The following is an 18,055-nucleotide window of genomic DNA, read 5'->3' on the forward strand; positions in this document are numbered from 1 at the left end:
TTGGATCCCCAGCACCCTCATAAAAAGCTGGGTGTGGCAGTGTGTGCCTGTGACTCCAGTGCTGGTGGGCCAGTGAGCGCTAGGTTCTGTGAGAGACCTTGTCTCATTAAAATAGAGGTGCAGACACTTGGGGGAGACATTGGGCATCAACTGCTGGCCTCCACATATACACAGAGACATGTGTATGCACACTGCATGTGCCGCATATGCATGCACACATAGAGACACATGTGAACACATACATGCATGTGTACATATGCAGACATACACACCTGCCCAACTACCTGCTTTTGTCTTTCTCATATGTTACCATCTATATCCATCATTTATCTTTCCAACAACCTATCTTCTATCCATCTATTATCCATCTATCCTCCATCTGCCATCTGTTACCATCCATCTATGCATCCACCCACCTAGCCATTCCATGCATCCATCCACGCATCCATCCACCCACCTACCCACCCATCCACCCATCCATGCATGGATGCATTCATTAATCATCCATCCATCCATCATCCACCCATCCATCCATACACGCATACACACACACATACATACATACATACATACACACACACATACATACATACACCCATCATCTGTTTATATCATTTGTTTCCCTGAACATCACAGTAAGAACTCCATCATCTCAGAACATGCATAACCTCATTCCACACTTCTTTGGGTTTTTTTTTTCTCTTTTCTTTCTTTTCATGAGACAGGGTTTCTCTATGTAGTCCTGGTTGTCCTGGAACTCACTCTGTAGACCAGGCTGGCCTCCAACTCAAAGATCTGTCTGCCTCTGCCTCCTGCATGCTGGGAGTAAAGGCGTGTGCCACCATTATCCCCAAAAGAGAATTCTCTCCCTTTCTCTTTTTTCATTCACATTTCCTAAATGTTCATCCTGCATGTTTTTGTTTTAATCCTCAGAATTTCAATAAATGCCCCCAAAGCCAACAAATCTATGGTTAAGATACTTCCCACCAAACCTCACACAAGACAAAGGCAAAAAGCCCTGACCGTCCACAAGACCCAGTTGCTGACTGAACACTGCAGGCCTCTCAGGAATGGAAGACAGCCAGCTAATCAGCAAAAGCTCATTAAAGCTACCACTTGTCTCAGTGCCCAATCCATCCCCAAGTCCCTCTCCCTCCAAGGCAGAATTTAGCACTGAATCACCACTGCTGACAGGGTAGAGGGCTGGCTCTGCAGGGTTTCTCCTGCACAGCTCAGCAGACAGAGCCCCAGCGAGACCCAGGGATGGGATGAGAGCACCGGATCTGAGTTAAGAAGAGTTACCAGACAACAAGGAAGCAGGCCGACCAGATAAACAAGCAAGACAAATAGGGAGGTGGGCTGTACCGATGGGAAAGGAGATGAGAACGAGGCAGGTACAGGGAGTAGGAGGAGAAGCATCTGAGGCTGGGCAGTAGGGAGGTCCCCAAATCAGAAAGAAATACAGATTAGCAAAACATGTGCGCACACACACATGCTCACAGAGTCAAAGACTACAGACCAAAGATGCATTCACCCACACTGTTCACCACACATAAACACACACACCCTACACATAAACATGCACACCACACATACAAACACATGTATACATACACATATACATACAGACCACACAAATACACACACAAATACAAACAACATATATACACAGATACACACAAACACAAATCACCCTGTGGCAAAAATGGGAGTGGATACCAACACTCATCTGGTACGGATGTGGAGAACCAAACACAAGTCCCCTGTAAGACAGCAAGTGCTTTTATCCACCAAGCATCTCCCCAGTCCCTACTGTACATTTTTATTAACACAGCTGGACCACTGGGTTGTTTAAAGATGAGTTTCCTAGCAACAGAAGGGAAAAGTGTCTGATTCTATGTCAAGTATCAAGAGCCTGCCAAGGGCCCAAGCCACAAGCCTTAACATGAGGGACAGCATGCCCTCCGCAAACCCAAGGACTCTGAGATCCCACCCAAGACCCTGCAACACATCAGTCACACCAGACACAGGCTCGGATGGGAGAACTCCTCTAAGGAGAGACAGGGCCTTGAAACAAAGGTAATGTGGCAGTGATGGTGGTTCCGTTCCAGATCTCAGGGGGATGAGCCCAGCCAGCCTAGCATAGGTGGGCAGCTCTGGGATTAGGTCCATTACGACACATACAGGAGGACGGTGGACGTCTAGTAAGTAAAGTGCTTGCTGCACAAACAAAGACCTGAGGTCAGATTCCCACAACCCACATAAAATCTGGATGTGGTTGCAATCCCAGTGCCAAGGAGATGGAGCCAGGAGGATGTAGGCATAATGTTATTGTGCACTGTGTAAAGATTATCCTTGTATTAATCAAATGCTTGTTTCTCTGTCCTCATATCTCGTTGCAATCCAGACACAGCATTGTCATGCTTAGTCCAAGTATTTCCTGTTTCAAGATTGTGTAAACATTGTTTTGACTTGTCAATAAAAGCTGATCAGACAATGCCTGGCAGAAGAAAGAATATGGCTGCTGCCAGCCAGAGGAAGGAGAGAGAGAAGAGGAAGAGGGGATTTGCCACGAGGAAGGAGTCCAGAGAGACAACATGGAGAAGCACCCGAAGCCCAGCGAGGCAGACCAATACTAAAATGGGGATTTGGCCTGGGAGGTGGCCAGAGTATTCTAGAGTTATTATTAGAATAGGTTATTATTAGAATAGGTTATTAGCTGCCCAGTTATTGTGTTATAAAGCTTCTCAAATAAATTTTATAGTCTCTAGCTCTATCATTTGGGAGCTAGCCTGGGACAAAGAAAAACTGCCTCTTTAAAAAACATTTTTGCAGGAGGTTGCCTGGGACTCTCTGGCCAGCTAGCCTAAACTACTTGATTAGCTCTAGGCCAGAGAGATCCTCTCAGAACACAAGGTGAGCTATGCTTGAAGAACCAGGCCCAAGGCTGAGCCTTGGCCTCACAGCCCTGTGCACACAGGTGCAGAAACATACGGCCACCCCTAACCACACTCGAACTATACACATTTACACCTACACACATACCTACATATATACATCCACACACACTCTCCTCTACATCCTCACAATACAGACACACACCTACACACATCGACATGCATGCTTACAAATATATGCACTTGTACCAGTCTGTGGTGGTGTATGCCTTTAATCCCAGCACTGGGGAGGCAGAGGGAGTCAGATGTCTGAGTTTGAGGCCAGCCTGGTCTACAGGGTGAGTTCCAGGACAGCCAGGGCTACACAGAGAAACCCTGTCTCAACAAAACAAAACACCAAATGTACACACACACACTTGCACCACACACCTACATGCCCTCACACATTCAATGTACACACTCACACCTACACACACCAAAACATATACCCACTCATATCCACACACACCTGTACATGCACACCTACATACCCTTAACATATACACTGGTAAAAACATAGACATTCACACACACACAAACACAGTCTTACACCTACACACAAGATGCACACACAAAAAAGAATAGGAGAAGAAACAGGCACATCTCCAGTGACAACCAGATGCCGACTCTGGCCTAATCAACAGACTCACCCCTTGATGGAGTCTTACTGTGCTGGCATTATTGAGAAATGGGACCTGTTTGGGAAAAGTGGGTCTCTAGGACCACCTTGCAGTTCCCCATCTGCCTGTCTTTTCCAGGCTACAGAGAGTGTAGAGGAGCCTCCACACAAGCACCTGCCAGGGCACTGTGCTGTCCAAGAGCACAGACCACTACCTTGGGATGAAGTCTCTGATCCTGTCAGCCAAAATAAAACCTTCCTCCTTGAGGTGAGTTATGTCAGGCATTTTGTTATTGTGATGAAGAAAGTACTCAGGATGTGAGACATGCGGCAAAAGCAAAAGCAACAAGATCTGGGGTGGCAGCAAAACCTGGAGAGCCACTGGGAACAACAACATGACCATAGGAAAGAGAGGTGAAGAGGGTGTCCAGGGAGGAAGGGTCTCAGGACTGAGCAGCTGAGTGACCCAGAGAAGAACAGGAGGAGGGCAGAGAAAGTCCCCCAGTCATTACAAGACTTCCAGGTGCACTCTGGGGTCTGAAAGGAGTCCTTGGAGTCTCTACCAAGGTTGGCTACATAGTAACTGTCCTGGTTAGCTGTTCCGACTTTACACAGCCAAGAGTCACCTCTCAACTGAGAACTGCCTAGATTGCACTGGCCTGTAGGCATTCAATGCAGCACTGTTGGTTGTTAACTGATGTAGTAGGGTGGCATCGTTCCCCAGGCAGGTGGTTGTACACTGTAAGAAAGAGCTAGCTGAACATGTGCCAGAGACTGAGCAAGCCTGCAAGCAGTGTTCCTCCATGGTTTCTGCTTCGAGTTCCTGGTTTGATGTCCTTCAGTGATAGCTATGTCCTGGAAGTATTGCAGAATAAATCTGTTCCTCTTCTAGTTGCTTTCAGTCAGATAGCTTTTTATCCCAGCAACAGAGTGAAAGAATCCCAAGCCCACCTCCACTTGTTTCTAAGCACAAGCTCACATTTCCCAGCTGCTGTGACTGACTTCTAGCCAACACACACTTGCATCCATCTTGCAGTGATGGAAATCAAATCCAGGGCTCGTGGAAGGCAAGACCTCTACCACAGCCCCACCCCCTGGGATACGAACAAAGGAGAACAAGATCCAAGTCCTTTCCAGCCCACAAACGCTCCCAGCATCCCCATGTTCATTTGCCTTCTGTGGTTTATGGTTAATAGATGCAAAGTTTGGACAAACTGCAGCTTGACAGTAAAGAGCCACAATACAGAGAGGGCTCTAGGCTGTCGATAACCAGGGGGAGACAAAACTGCCAATCAGAAAACACCAGCTTTGACCTTCAATGAGCAACAAACTTCCACTAGGTAGAAGTCATTCCTAGTTCGGAACCATGTGTTGAGATGGGAAGTGTATATACATTTGCTTGTCAACCACAGCTCATTCCTTGCATTCACATCAGAAACTCCCTTAAAGACACAAGCACAACCTGCCAAAGTCCAAACCATAGTCCATGCAGCCAAGAATCCTCAATGGCCAGCACCATGAACAGTTACTACATCACCAAGCAAAGGAGTTCTCAGGCCCTTGGTTTGTAGGTTTAAATGCCAGCCTCACTGCTCAGCAGATGGAGGGTGCTTCTCTGTCTTGGCCAGTGGGTTGGGAATGGCAGCATCTTCTGCCCTCCTGGGTTATAGGGAGGTATACACGGCCATATCCACGAGGCACTGTAGAAGCTGCCAGCTACAACAGGCCATTGTTTCAGTTCTATTTGACAGCACTCTCTGCTATGAAGGGTGAAGACACAGAGGTGGTAGGTAGGAGACAGAGTGTGCTAACGCACACTGGGCACAGGTCTCCAAGCCCAGCCTGACCACACATGCCATGAAACTAATCACCGCTTGATATCCTTGGGAAAAACACGCTAAAGAATATGATGCAGTCACCTACCCTGTTAGCACCACGACAAAGTCCATGACGTTCCAGCCATTCCTCAGGTAGGAGCCTTTGTGGAAGGCAAAGCCAAGAGCCACGATCTTAATTCCAGCCTCAAAACAGAAGATTCCAATGAAGTATGGTTCTGTGTCATCCTGGAAGGGAGAGACAGCATTGTCAGTGACATAAGCGGTATGAAGCACACCCGTAGATGTGTGCCCATCTCCCCCTTCCAATGGGCCTAGTCACCAAAGGCTGAGACCTCTGAAACTAACTTCAAAGGAACACATTCTGCAAGGTGACCTGCCTCAGATACTGTGTCACAATGAAAGAATGCTAAGAACAACCCACTTCCTGGGTTAGGAGTACCAATCTCCCACACTTAGAGATGTGGCTGTTGCCTTGGTGAAGACTATGAAGGCCAAGAGGGCACTACTCAGCAGTAGAAGCTGGTCTAGAATCCACTAGTGAGAAGCTGAGGGTGTGTGTACTCCAGGAATAAAGCCCTAGTGTAGAATCCCCTAGTACGGGGCAAAGCCATGGCTCAGTGTTAGAGAGCTGGCCTAGCATATGTGGGGATCTGGGTTCATCCTTAGTATAGCAAAAAAACAAATAGGCAATAAATAAACAATCCAAGTCTGTATTTGACTATTAGTAGAGCAAAACAACCCTAAAATGATGTAACTGAGACAATGATAGATCTCTAGATACTGACTGATTCTGAGGATTTGGTGGTACTTGTGCTGGGTATAAAAACCATTCTTATGGCAACATGAGATGTCTGCACTTCTAGTTATGCTGATATAAGGACATGGCTGTCAACTGTGGATGTGTCCTATACTTCTGCTGAGGAAGATGAGAATGGAGGATAACTAAGGTCAAGGAAGTGTGCAGAATGGGGTCCCAGTGACTGAATTTGAGGAATAAGTTCACAGTGGCTAACTGCTCTGTTCGATACTTATGTATCGCTTTTTTCATGAAAATTTTGCGTCTCAGCATGAAACAGGAAACAGAATTTGGATTGAGCATGATGTCTTCACAGTGCGAAGGTCACTGTGCCCTGGTGTATACCAGGTCTGCTGGGTTTCCAGGGTGGGGTTGGGTGGTGAGGGCTTCCATGTCCCCAGGGTGGGGTTGGGCAGTAAGGGCTTCCATGTCCCCAGGTCACTGATGATGGTGCAAAGCAGGCTTTCTCCCACACATGTCTCAGCCCGGGGACCCAGACCCCTTCCACCTCATTGCTCACCAGCCGCTCAGACATGGGTGTCTTGTCGTCATCAGGGAGGTGCTGCTCCAGGGCCAGGACGATGCAGTTAGCAATGATGGTGGCCAGGATCATGTACTCGAAGGGAGTGTGGGGGTTAAGGAGCAGACCTCCAATGGCTTTGTGATCAGCACTCTGACCTCTCCCAGCAACCCAATCCAACATCTCCAGCCCACCCCCTTGTCCCTCAGGTCCTCAGTCTTTCCCATCCCTACCCCATTCATACACACAGTCACCTCCCTTTCAGGCTGGAGGACACCCCTGCCTCTCACAGGCCTGCACCGATGACTTTTAAAAAACGTTTCTATTAGCATGTACTAGTTACATGTGTGGGTCATATTCAAGCCCCTTCCCCTTTCTTGTCCCCTCCTCTCTGTGTCCCTTTCTAACCCAGTCCCCTTGTCCTTCTTCTGATTTCTTTTCCCTCCCTTTCTGCCTCCCTCCCTCCCTTCCTCAGTGAGTTTAAGGTTGCCCACAGAAGCACAGGTACTTCATCAGTGAGAAAGATGTTACCACACTGGCTGCAGATAAGTCCTCATCGAGGGACAAAGCCTTGTGACCCCTCTTTCCTCCATGGCATGGTGTTTACAGGCCCAATCTTGTGCACACAGCCCAGCAGCCACAGCGTGCCAGGCCCCAGCCTTCACTCATTCCTTGCATTCTTTCCACCCCTGCAGAGCCATGACTACAAATGCAGGAGCTCTGCATTGGCTGAGAGACACCCCAGCATTCCCGGCATTCCCCGCTACTGCAGACAGAGCCAAGGGCAGAAGACAGCAAAGTTTCTGGACTCACAGAGAAGCCAGTAAGCGAAATGAGCTCAGCACCCAGAGCACACTAGATGGTGAACTAGATGCAGGAGATGGCGAACTCAGCACCCAGAGCACACTAGATGGTGTGGAGGGCATGGTTGTGCTAGCATCTACGAATCCAACTGGCCAGAGATGAAAAGTATTTGGCAAGAGAGAAATGTGTCAGGCTGAGCACAGACTCTAAACAACACTCTGCAGGAACAAATGAGCAGTGTGCCCTGTGCTCCCATACTGGGTCTTCTACATCACCAAGTGATGCACTGGCCTCTCTGGGAGGAGGTGTACAGGTCTGATGAGCAGGGCTTAAGTGTCTGCACATTTTGGTATTAATGGGGGCCAGGAACTGACCCACTGTGAATACTGAGGGGTGACAACAGGCCACACTTATCATAAGATGGAGAATGGTACAGAGAAGAGGGAGGAAAGGGACTTGGTAAAACGGAGTAGTCTGAGGGTTGACTCTGTAAAATGCCTGCTGTACAAGCGTGGGGATCTCAGTTCAAGCCCCAGCACCCACTTCAAAGCTCGGGAGATTGGTGCACACCTGAAACTCATGCACTGTGGAGGTGGGAGGGGATCCCCAGAGCTTGCTGGCTATCTAGCTGCAACAGGGGATTCTAGGTTTATTGAGATACTCTATTTAAAAAAGCTCAGAGGGGAATGATTGAAGATCAGTGACCTCTAACTTCTGCATGCATACAGCCATACATGTGCACATACATACCTGTGCACACACATGTATGCACACACATACATCCCAAAACCTTGTTCTGCTGTGATATCCAAAGCACAAGAAACAACAAAAGAAAACCATTTATGGGCCAATGAGATGGCTTAGTGGGTAAAGGCACCTAGTGCCAATTCCGGAAACCTGGGCAGGATTCCCAGAACCAATATGGTAGAAGGAGAGAACCGACTCTTGAAAGTTGTCTTCAGACCTCCATCCATGAACTGTGCGCACATGCTCATGCACACCGCCCCCTAAACGTGCACTTCTCACACATGGCTCTTCCCCCACAGATTTTAAAAACACCACAGGGAGGTATCAGTTTTCACTCCCATTAGAACAACAGAAAGTAAAACAAAGCAGAATGCACTGGGGGTTGAGAGGATTTGGGGGGCTCGGGGACCCTGTGCATTGCTTTAGGCATTTCCTAGAAAGGTTAAATATGGAATTACCAGCCCACACTGGGATTTTATGCTGAGGTTCAGAAAGAGTTAAAAACAATCAGAACTTAAACACTCTTGTATGGCTGACAGCAACACGTTCTTGATCACCTACCAAAAAGTGGAAGTGGCCTATAAGGGTATTGCTGGACAGGCAAGTAAGAATGAAGGGGCTGCTCTGTCCAGTGTGGACGATTGCTTAGCCTAGATGCCCTGCTTCATGTCCTGCTACGTGGACAAACCTGAGATCAGGAGGCTGAGTGAAGGGCACAAGGTGCCAAGAAGCAGACAGCCACTGTATGTGGAATACACAGAGCCAGCAGGTCTTCAAGGCACCTTCCTGGAAGCTGGGGGCTGAGGGAGAAAGTGATGGCTTCATGTGTGGGAAATAGATACACAGTTGCAGGACACTGTGGCTGTACTGAATGCCAGGGAGTTAGTCTCAGAGGCAGACAGATCTCAGGGATTTCAAGGCCAGCCTGCTCTACATAGCCAGTTCCTGACCAGCAACCAGCGAGGGCTACAAAGTGTAATTCAGCCTTGGGGGTGGGGTGGGTTTGAGAGAGGTAGAGGACAGTTCCGTTCTTAGTATCTGGGCCCCATGGGCACTGCACTCAACTCTCTCTCTCTCTCTCTCTCTCTCTCTCTCTCTCTCTCTCTCTCTCTCTCTCTCTCTCTCACACACACACACACACACACACTCTTTTTGTGGGCTTGAGATGCCTCAGCCCAGCCATAAAAGGCTGAGCCTCATAACCAGAATAAATCTTTTTAAGCTAGTGGTGGCTTTAGAGCAGGCATCCCAGGAGGTGATCTGACAGTATCTGTCTTCTCAGTCTCTCTCCTTCACCCCAGGAACTGACTGCTGGGCCCCATGGGGCCTCAGCACTTGGGAGGACCCATGCTGCTCCTACATGAGGGCTTGACACACAGACTAGTTCACAGCAAAATCACACTGTTCTCTGGCTCAGTCTCTCAGAGGCAACCCTAGTCCATCGGGTTCTAGATGGAGCTAGAAACCTTGGAGCTGGAAGGCAAGAGGGAACAGGTGATGTTAGCCATGCAGTCACAGCACTCTGAGTACGGGGACAGTGGGTTCCCAGCCTGACATAGTGCCTGAGTGGGCACTGTCCTGGGCACTGTAGGATATGGAGTAGCATGTGTGGCTCTAAAACCAAAGGCACCACCGCGTGTCCCCAGGGGCAGTGTGCCCTCCCATTCCACATGGGGAGAACTGCCTTCCTGTGTAGGAACTAGATACACAGTTGCAAGACACTGTGACTATATGGAATGCCTTTGAAAAGTTTCCCTTTGAAAAGTTAACTGGCTTGGTTTCCCTTTGATCTTGATCGTACTTTTGTTGTTATTGTTTTGTCTTGATTTTTTTGTTTTGTTTTGTTTTGTTTGAGGCAGAGGCTTAACATGTAGCCTCAAACTCAGGAGCCTCCTGCCTCAGCCTCCCAAATGATGGGATCACAGGCCACTGTATTCTGGAAGTGCTATCAGTCTACCCCTTAGAGGGTTGGAAGGAGCTGAGCCTGGACCCATTTTCCAGGTGGAAAGGCAGAGAGAGTGAACATAGGAGGAAGTGACTCAGGGAGGCAGGAAAGCCAGGCCCTTCCTGTGTTTTGCTTCAGTCTCACTGCCCAGCTGCAAACAGCAATTTAGGAAGATAACAAAACCTTCTCAGAGCCCATCAGTGACTGGCTTCTTGCCTCTCAGTGCCCGTGACTAGCCCCAGAACAAAGCGCTGCAGACTCCCCTCTGTCTCACCCTGCAGCTTGGAAAACAAGAGCTGATATTTGCACACAGAGAAAGGGAGGCCAAGCCCTTGCTGGCGATTTGAATGAGACTCACATCCTCACACAGCCAGCCCGCCCAGCCTGAGTGGCTGCTTCTTCTCAGAGCCACCATCTCCTGCTGGCATTCCTTGGCTTCCTGTCCCCAGATGGCTGCCATGGAAGTGCCTTAGCAGCAGCTGGCACCACGTTTAGGTGCTGCTGTGTCAGCAAGGTTCCTATTGCCTAGGCTTCAGAACCCAGAATTCCCCAGGTCTGAAAGGAAGCCCTGGCATGCAGCAGAGGGTCAGCAAGACCCCACTCCTTCCTAGCATGCAGGCAGAGGGTCAGTGAGACTCCCACTCCTTCTTTGAAACTTCACTGCATTTATCTGTCAGTTTTCAAAGTGCTGGGGATGGAACCCTGTGCCTCATGCATGCTAAGCAAGAGCTATACCCCTGAGTCATATCCTCAGTCCTCTTTCTAGTTTTTATTTCAAGACAGGATCTCACGCAGTCACCCAGGCTGGCCTCTGAGTCACACTGCAGCTCAGGGAAGCCTTACAACTGCAACTCTCCTGCCTCGGCCTCCTGAGTCCTCAGAATGACAGACCCACACCCCCAGCTCAGATCCTGACACTCGATTTCATTTTCTTTTTGTCAAACTCAGATGCAAGTGCTTCCAATTGTCACTTCACAGGCCCTAAGCATGTGTCACTTCCAATTGTCACTTCACAGGCCCTAAGCATGAGAGTCAGTGCTAGCATGCCTCACGCTCTGGTCACACAAAGCATCATGGCCCTTTAAGGATGCAGTCTGAGCCCTGCATCTACCTGCTGAGTCAGAAGGAGTCTCTGGAGCTTCTGGGGCTATGTGCAGACACAGTTCAGAAAGCCTCTGCTCAAAAAAAAAAAAAAAAAAAAAAGACAGAAAGCCTCTGCTCCACTTCAGGGTGGGTGGAACCAGGTGCTCGGAGCTCTGAGTCTTCTCGGGAGGAGGGCTCTTCCTTTTCTTCCCAGTTTGTACCTCCACATTCAAGAGTCCCGATGATTTCAAGAGTCCTAGATTCCCCCACTCAGGTCTGGGGGCTGAGAAGACACCCCACATCTTGATGAAGCAGGAGTACTGTTGGGATGGGGGGCAGGCAAGCAGAAGACTGCAGGTTATAATGTGTGCGAGCACTCAATAGGCCTCATCTCATTTGGAAGAAAAGCTGGGGACCTCTCCATGGTGGTCTGGGAGCAGCCACTGCTCTCTCTCTCTCTCTCTCTCTCTCTCTCTCTCTCTCTCTCTCTCTCTCTCTCTCTCTCTCTCTCCCTCTCTCTCTCTCTCTCGCTTTGCTTCCCATGATGTTCCCAGAGCTTCCAAGCATCCCAGGCGTGTCTGAGCTAAGGACCTCTGCATGTACTGTTCATACTCCCGAGATGCTTTTTGCAGATACCAGTAGGACTCCCTCCCTTGGATCCTATCAAGGGTCACTTCCTTCAATTCTGTCTCTGCTTAATTTCCCCACACACTGTATTTAAGAGAGTGCTATGGTTTCTGTCATCCTCTTGTCCATTGTTTCCCCTGTGACACAGGCGTGACACAGGCAGGGGTTTGCTATGGTCTCCTTTGTTCATGGGTTTGTCCGGCTCCCCTATGAAAGCCTTGGTTAGACACCGCGTATTTCATCAGAGGGAGGGAGGAGGAGATGTAGGTGCTACTTCTTTTGGCACCTGCTCCTCCCCTTCCCCTTCCCCTTCCCCTTCCCCTTCCCCTTCCCCTTCCCCTTCCCTTTAGACCGATCCACTGGGGACTTGCTAAGTGTACAGTCTAGGACCAGAGGAGATGACTCTGGTTAAAGCACTTGCTCCACAAGCATGGGGACCTGAGTTCGACGACTGGAACCCATGTGAGAAGCCAGACCTATAATCTCAGTGCTGAGAAGACAGGGACAGGTGGATTCCTGGGGCTCCTCTATAGCTAGTCTGATTGAATTGGTGATCCCCAAGTTAGAAAGAGACCCTGTCTAAAAGGAGGTGGACAGTGTTTCTAACGATGACCCCAAGGGTGTTGTCTGGCCTCCACATGCATGAACACTCACAGAGGCAAACACACATTTTCTTAAGCCTTCTATGGAGCTGGAGAGGTAGGTCAGTGATTGGCAGCACTTGCTGCTCTTGCTCCAGGTTCAATTCCCAACACCCACATGGTGGCTCACAACCATCTATAGCTCCAGTTCCAGGGGATCTGACCTTCTATTCTGAATTCCAAAGGCACCAGACATGCAGATGGCACTCACACATACATTCAAGCAAAATACTCATACGCATAAAAAATTAAAAATCTTAAAAGCAGTTTTAAAGCCCTTTGAAATCATAGTCACCGAGTACCAAGATTAAAGATGGCATCTGAGTTCCTGCCATGAGAAGAGGGGAAGAGCCTGAGACAGAGATGGAAGGTTGTGCTGGGAACAGGGTGCAAGAGGAGCCTCCGCAGCCCAACTCCCTGGGCCTGATCTGTGGGTCCCCGCTCACAGCTGTGCTGAGCAATGCTCGTGTTAGCCACACTGCTCCCTGGGTACGCTGGAGAAAAAAAAATCACTATGTCAGCATGTCTAGAGTTCTCGGCAGTGAAGAGGCCAGAGGGAGGCAGGAGGGTGAGGAGTGGGGAGAAGCTGGGAAGCCAAGCTGCCACCCCCACAGACTCCAGAAGTCTGAGGAGCACACAACCCTGCAGGCGAGTGCTCAGCTTCCTCAAAAGGTCCAGTAGGGCCCACAGAGCATCCTGGTAGGAGGCTCTGAAAAAGGACTAAGGAACTGCTTAGGGGAAAGGCAGGCTGTGTGAACTCTCAGGGCTTTGTCTTTTGGGAATCAGTCCACCAAAGAAAAACCACTTCCCAAAGTGGACACGCCAGTGGGTGCCCAGCCCTTAGCAGCAGGCCCTATTCTTCCAGTTTGTTCCCATGGTGTCCTCCTTCCACCTCAGCTCCAGCCTCAAAGGAAGTCTGATATCTCAGGTAACCATGTCCCTGGAAAGGGGTTACAAGGGGCATATGCTGAGGGAATACACAGAATGAGTCAGCTCTGTCTGAAGACCAGCTCTCACAGGAGTGGCATGATATCCAGCCCCCACTACTTTCAGCTTCCAGTAGAAGAGCAAAGGGGCCTTTGACCCCTGGGTGTCTGCAACCCTGTGCATGGTACAATACGCACATATACCACCACCACCACTGAGTGAAGCACTGGGCGCAGATGCCCAGGCCCATCCAAAGCACAACCACCATAGCAGCTGTTGACAGGACACTGCACTAGGCAACGTAGCCAGGGATGTGCCCCTGGGGTCCCTTGCCACCACCCTGCAAGATGAGTTCTGATCTTAACCCCACTTTTTGGATGAAATCAGGGTTCAAACAGATTTTTTTTAAAAATTGGTCAAGGTCACAAAAGAGGCAGGAGAGTGGGGCTCAGGGCACACCATGCCGCAGTCCACAACTTAAGTTCACTCAATTTTTTTTTTTTTTTTTTTTTTTTTTTTTTTTTTTTTTTTTTTTTTTTTACAGCGAGGATGGAACCTATGATCCGACACAGTAAGTGAGGTAACACCAAGCCATGACCCAAGCCTGGTCACCAGCTTGGTCACTACAGTTTTGTAAGTTAGACCCATTGTGAGACATCCCTCCTCTCTTCCCTCCTTCCCTCCCTCCCTTTCTCCCTCCTTTGTGCAGTGCTTGGGGAAGAATGAAATCTCACAGATGCTAACGGAGCCCTCTGGCATAGCCATCGCTTGCCATGCTTCGAAGCGTCATTTTGCCTATGTTTAAAAATCAGAGGGAGTCAAGATAAGCCAGAGAATCAACTAATCTGGACTCACAGGGGCTCACAGAGACTGGAGCAGCAACCAGGGAGCCTGCATGGGTCTGACTTGGTCCTCTGCACATACGTTACAGCTGTGTGGCTTGGTCTTCTTGTGGGACTCCTAATAGTGGGAGCAGGGGCTGTCTCTGACTATTTTGCCTGTTCTTGGGACCCTTTCCTCCTACTGGGCTGCCTCTTCCAGCCTTAATAGGAGGGAAGGTGCCTAATATTATTGCAATTTGATATATCACGGCTGTTTGATGTCCATAGGAGACCTGTTCTTTTCTAAAGAGAAATGGAGCAGGAGTAGATCGAGGGGGGGTGGTGGTGGTGGTAAAGATAGGAGTGGGGGGGAACTGGGAAGAGAAGAGGGAGGGGAAACTTTGGTCAAGATGTAAAAGTAAATAAATAAACTTTTTAAAAAATCAGAGAGAGGGTTTACTTGGATTTTGTTTGTTTTTGAGGCAGGGTGTTGCAATGTCACCTAGGCTGATTTTGAACTCATGATGTTCTGACCATAGCCTCTCAAGTGCAGGGATCACAGCTGTGTTCCACCATGCCTAGCCCTGCCCTTGGAACCTTAGCCAAACAGATATTTCATCCAAGATCTAAGTAACTGCTACTATTAATTCACTCATTAATGGTTCTGGGGATAATCTAAGGCCAAACACACATTAGCAAATGCTTTATGGCTCAACCACAGCTCACAATCTAATTCCCCAATGGTCAACTACGGTGTGATGGCCACGCCTTACAAGCTCATTGGAAATTAGCTGCCGTGAATGACTGGCCTAGCTCTCTCATCAACTCCATAAGACCTCAAGTTCTCAGGCAGGCTTTGAACTCTAGCTCACAGCAGCAGCCACAGCCAAAGCTAGAAAAGGGCTTCTCACCCTCTGTCCAGCAGAGCTCTCAGAAAGGGCAGGCAGGGACATTCAGCACCATGGCCAGCAGCCAACGGGCCTAGTTCAACTGCTGCTGCTGGGGAGGGCAGGCAGGGTGTGCTAAAGAGTTCAGCACCTGAGCCCTGGCTTGGTCTCTGTAAGACCTGCCTCTGTAAGTCCAGCATCTGGCCTCCGGGTGAAGGGGAGAGAGAATCATTACCTCTTGAAGACCATGAGGCGCTATCTGTGGTGGTGACGCAAGCCACTAATCCTTCCCCAGCATTTGCCAGGCAGAGGCTGGCTACACCTCTGTGAGTTCCAGGCCAGTTTGGTTTACACAGAAAGTCCCTGACAAGCCAGGAATGCACAGTGAAAAATCTGTCTCAAAAAAAAAAATTTTTTTTTAAATTTAAATTGGTTTGCCATGCTGTTTGTTACATATTATTCAAGGGATTCCCAGGCTTTCATTCTGAACGTCTCCTTGAAGGGCAGATATCGCTGAGTGCATTCAACACTGGGAAGATGTTGCATGGGAAATCCTAGAGCAGAGACAGGTATGGGGGCCCCAGCTTCTCCTCAGGATGCTGAGCCTGGAGGGTTGTGAGTTTTGTGGCCAACCTCGAGGCTATAGACTAAGACTGTCTCTCCAGCCACCCTTACCTCCCAAATAAGGGGCCCAGTAAAGGAGTTTTAGGGGCTTGCAGGTCAGAGATGGCTTTGAGTGGGGTAAAAGTTATCTGTGTCTGAGCCTCAGTTTCCCCATGGTGATTTGTGAAAAATAGCCAACCAGCATCAGTGCTCAATGGTCAGGGGCAGCTTCTGTTGTTTATTCCTGTTCCTCCAAAGACCAGAACATTGACTATGCTGTGCACACAGAGGTGAGGGTCACCTCATTGCAACCAAGCTTTGAAATTTATTGTGTTTAATAGCAACTGCTGTTACCAGCATTGTTCCCTCCTCCTGCTCCTGCCTCCTCCTCCCCTCCCCTTTCCCCCGTTTCCTCCTCTATCCCCCACCTCCTCCCTTCCCATTCCCTTTCTCCTTTCACCTTTTCCCTCCCTCCTCATTCTGTAGCCCAGCCTGGCCTCAGTCTTGCTCTTCTTGCCTTCCCCCCCACCCCCCGCGCCCTCCATCCCTGGGAGACTCTCTCTTCTCTGGGGCCTGTGCTGCCTGATCTAAAAACTCTGCTGTGCACTGCACTCAGCCCTGAGCGCGACATTTATTTGAATCCCTTGTCTGATTAGGTCAATTGCCCTCTTTAGAACAACAGTCCCACTAGGGTAGGACCTGGGCTCATTCTAGGCCACGTCCCTAGCATTTTTCCGAGTGCAGGACACACAGCAGCTGCTCAGTAAATACAACTAGTCCAGCGAAATCACAAAGGACCACATTTTTCCCTTGCAGAACTCCACGTCAACAACCTCCTCCAATTTGCCAGGCCGTACACCACCCTGGACACATTACTGCTGGCAATATGATGGGCCCCGCTCTTTTAAAAGGTTGCAGATTATGAGTGGCTGCCTCATCATTTATTTAACATTCCCCCGGCACTTCAACTGGTCTCCATTACTGGCAAAGTTGGCCTGACTACTTGCCTATATCTCTATGTGCTTGAGAGACTTTCAGAGATACAGAAGGAGGGTCTGAGGGAGTTTATATCTGACACTCATTCTCATATGAATCACCCCTGAATTTATAAGGCTGTATATTTTCCATTAAAATAAGGTTTTATATGGCGCTGGCAAGATGGCTTAGTGAGCAGAGGCACCTGCAGCCAAGACTGATATGTGAGTTCAATCCCAGGACCCACCTCATGGAAGGAGAGAACGAACGCCCACAAGTTGCACTCTGACTTTCATGCATGCACACACACACACATGCACTAAATAAATAAATAAATAAGCAAGCAAATTGTAAAATAAATTCAAGTGGTGTGAGGAGCCTGGGAAGCAGCTTGTGAGCAAGTTTTTCCCGAGCATGTACCTAGCTCTGGCTCCTCCCCCAGCCTCTCCCACCAAAGTGACCAGTATGGTCACATGTATTTCATCTGAAATTAAACATGAAATTCACCTGTACAAAGGAAGGAAGGAGGGAAGGAGGGAAGGAAGGAAGGAGGGAAGGAAGGAAGGAAGGAAGGAAGGAAGGAGGGAAGGAGGGAAGGAGGGAAGGAGAGAAGGAGGGAGGGAAGGAAGGAGGGAAGGAGGGAAGGAAGGAAGGAGGGAAGGAGGGAAGGAGGGAAGGAAAGCTGAGACACTGGAGACTCAACACCCCAGCCCATAGACACACATACACACTCACGCATATGGTCTAGAGGTTTCCACATAAAGTAAGGCCACCCTATCCCTGCCTAAGCTCCATGGGCAGCACCAAAACCTGAAGTGCTGAAGCACCAGGTCTGGTCTGTTCCCGTCTTACTCTATCCAAGTTGCCCCAGCACCCCTGTTTTCTATGACAGTTTTCATATTACTTCCTCCTCTAGCCCATTCTCATCACGAACCACGTCTCCTCCAGCCTCTCCAGTCTCCAGCTCCCTCCATGGCACCTTGCCCCAGCATCCTTCCCTGGAGTCACGGCCTTCTCCTCATTGCTGTTTCTCTTAGATACAAGCCATCACCTGGCCTGCCACTCACTGACCCATTCTCAGGCCTCCCGACCACCCTTCAAACCTCCCACACCACAACCTGTCTCCTCTTCCTTCCAAACAGCAGCCACCCCAGAAGGCACCCATCAGTCTTAGCTGCAGAACATTCCCAAAGAACACCAACTGCTTAGACTAACACCACTGAACAGGGCCTTATGCCACGAATGGCCACTGGTGAATCCCCAAGTGCACATGGGAGAGACAGTGC

General features: G+C 49.2%; 1 protein-coding gene across 7 annotated transcripts in view; it reads right to left on the reverse strand.

The window, feature by feature from the left end:
* Positions 1-18,055, reverse strand: part of Cacna1a (calcium voltage-gated channel subunit alpha1 A) — a 293,683-nt gene that overhangs the window by 167,459 nt on the left and 108,169 nt on the right. For 6 of the 7 annotated variants that reach the window (XM_085843752.1, XM_085843751.1, XM_029480505.2 and 3 more), the window contains 2 exons: positions 6,710-6,815; positions 5,479-5,618 (listed from right to left, as the gene is read on the reverse strand). In XM_085843752.1, the coding sequence (XP_085699878.1) occupies positions 5,479-5,618; positions 6,710-6,815 (246 nt within the window). Of the gene's footprint in view, positions 1-5,478; positions 5,619-6,709; positions 6,816-7,217; positions 7,309-18,055 lie in introns of those variants that run through there. The other variant, XM_085843757.1, reaches the window with a different exon arrangement.

The sequence above is a fragment of the Mus caroli genome, unplaced genomic scaffold (assembly GCF_978045245.1).
Source record: "Mus caroli unplaced genomic scaffold, Mus_caroli_1 scaffold_10, whole genome shotgun sequence".
Lineage (NCBI taxonomy): Eukaryota > Metazoa > Chordata > Mammalia > Rodentia > Muridae > Mus > Mus caroli.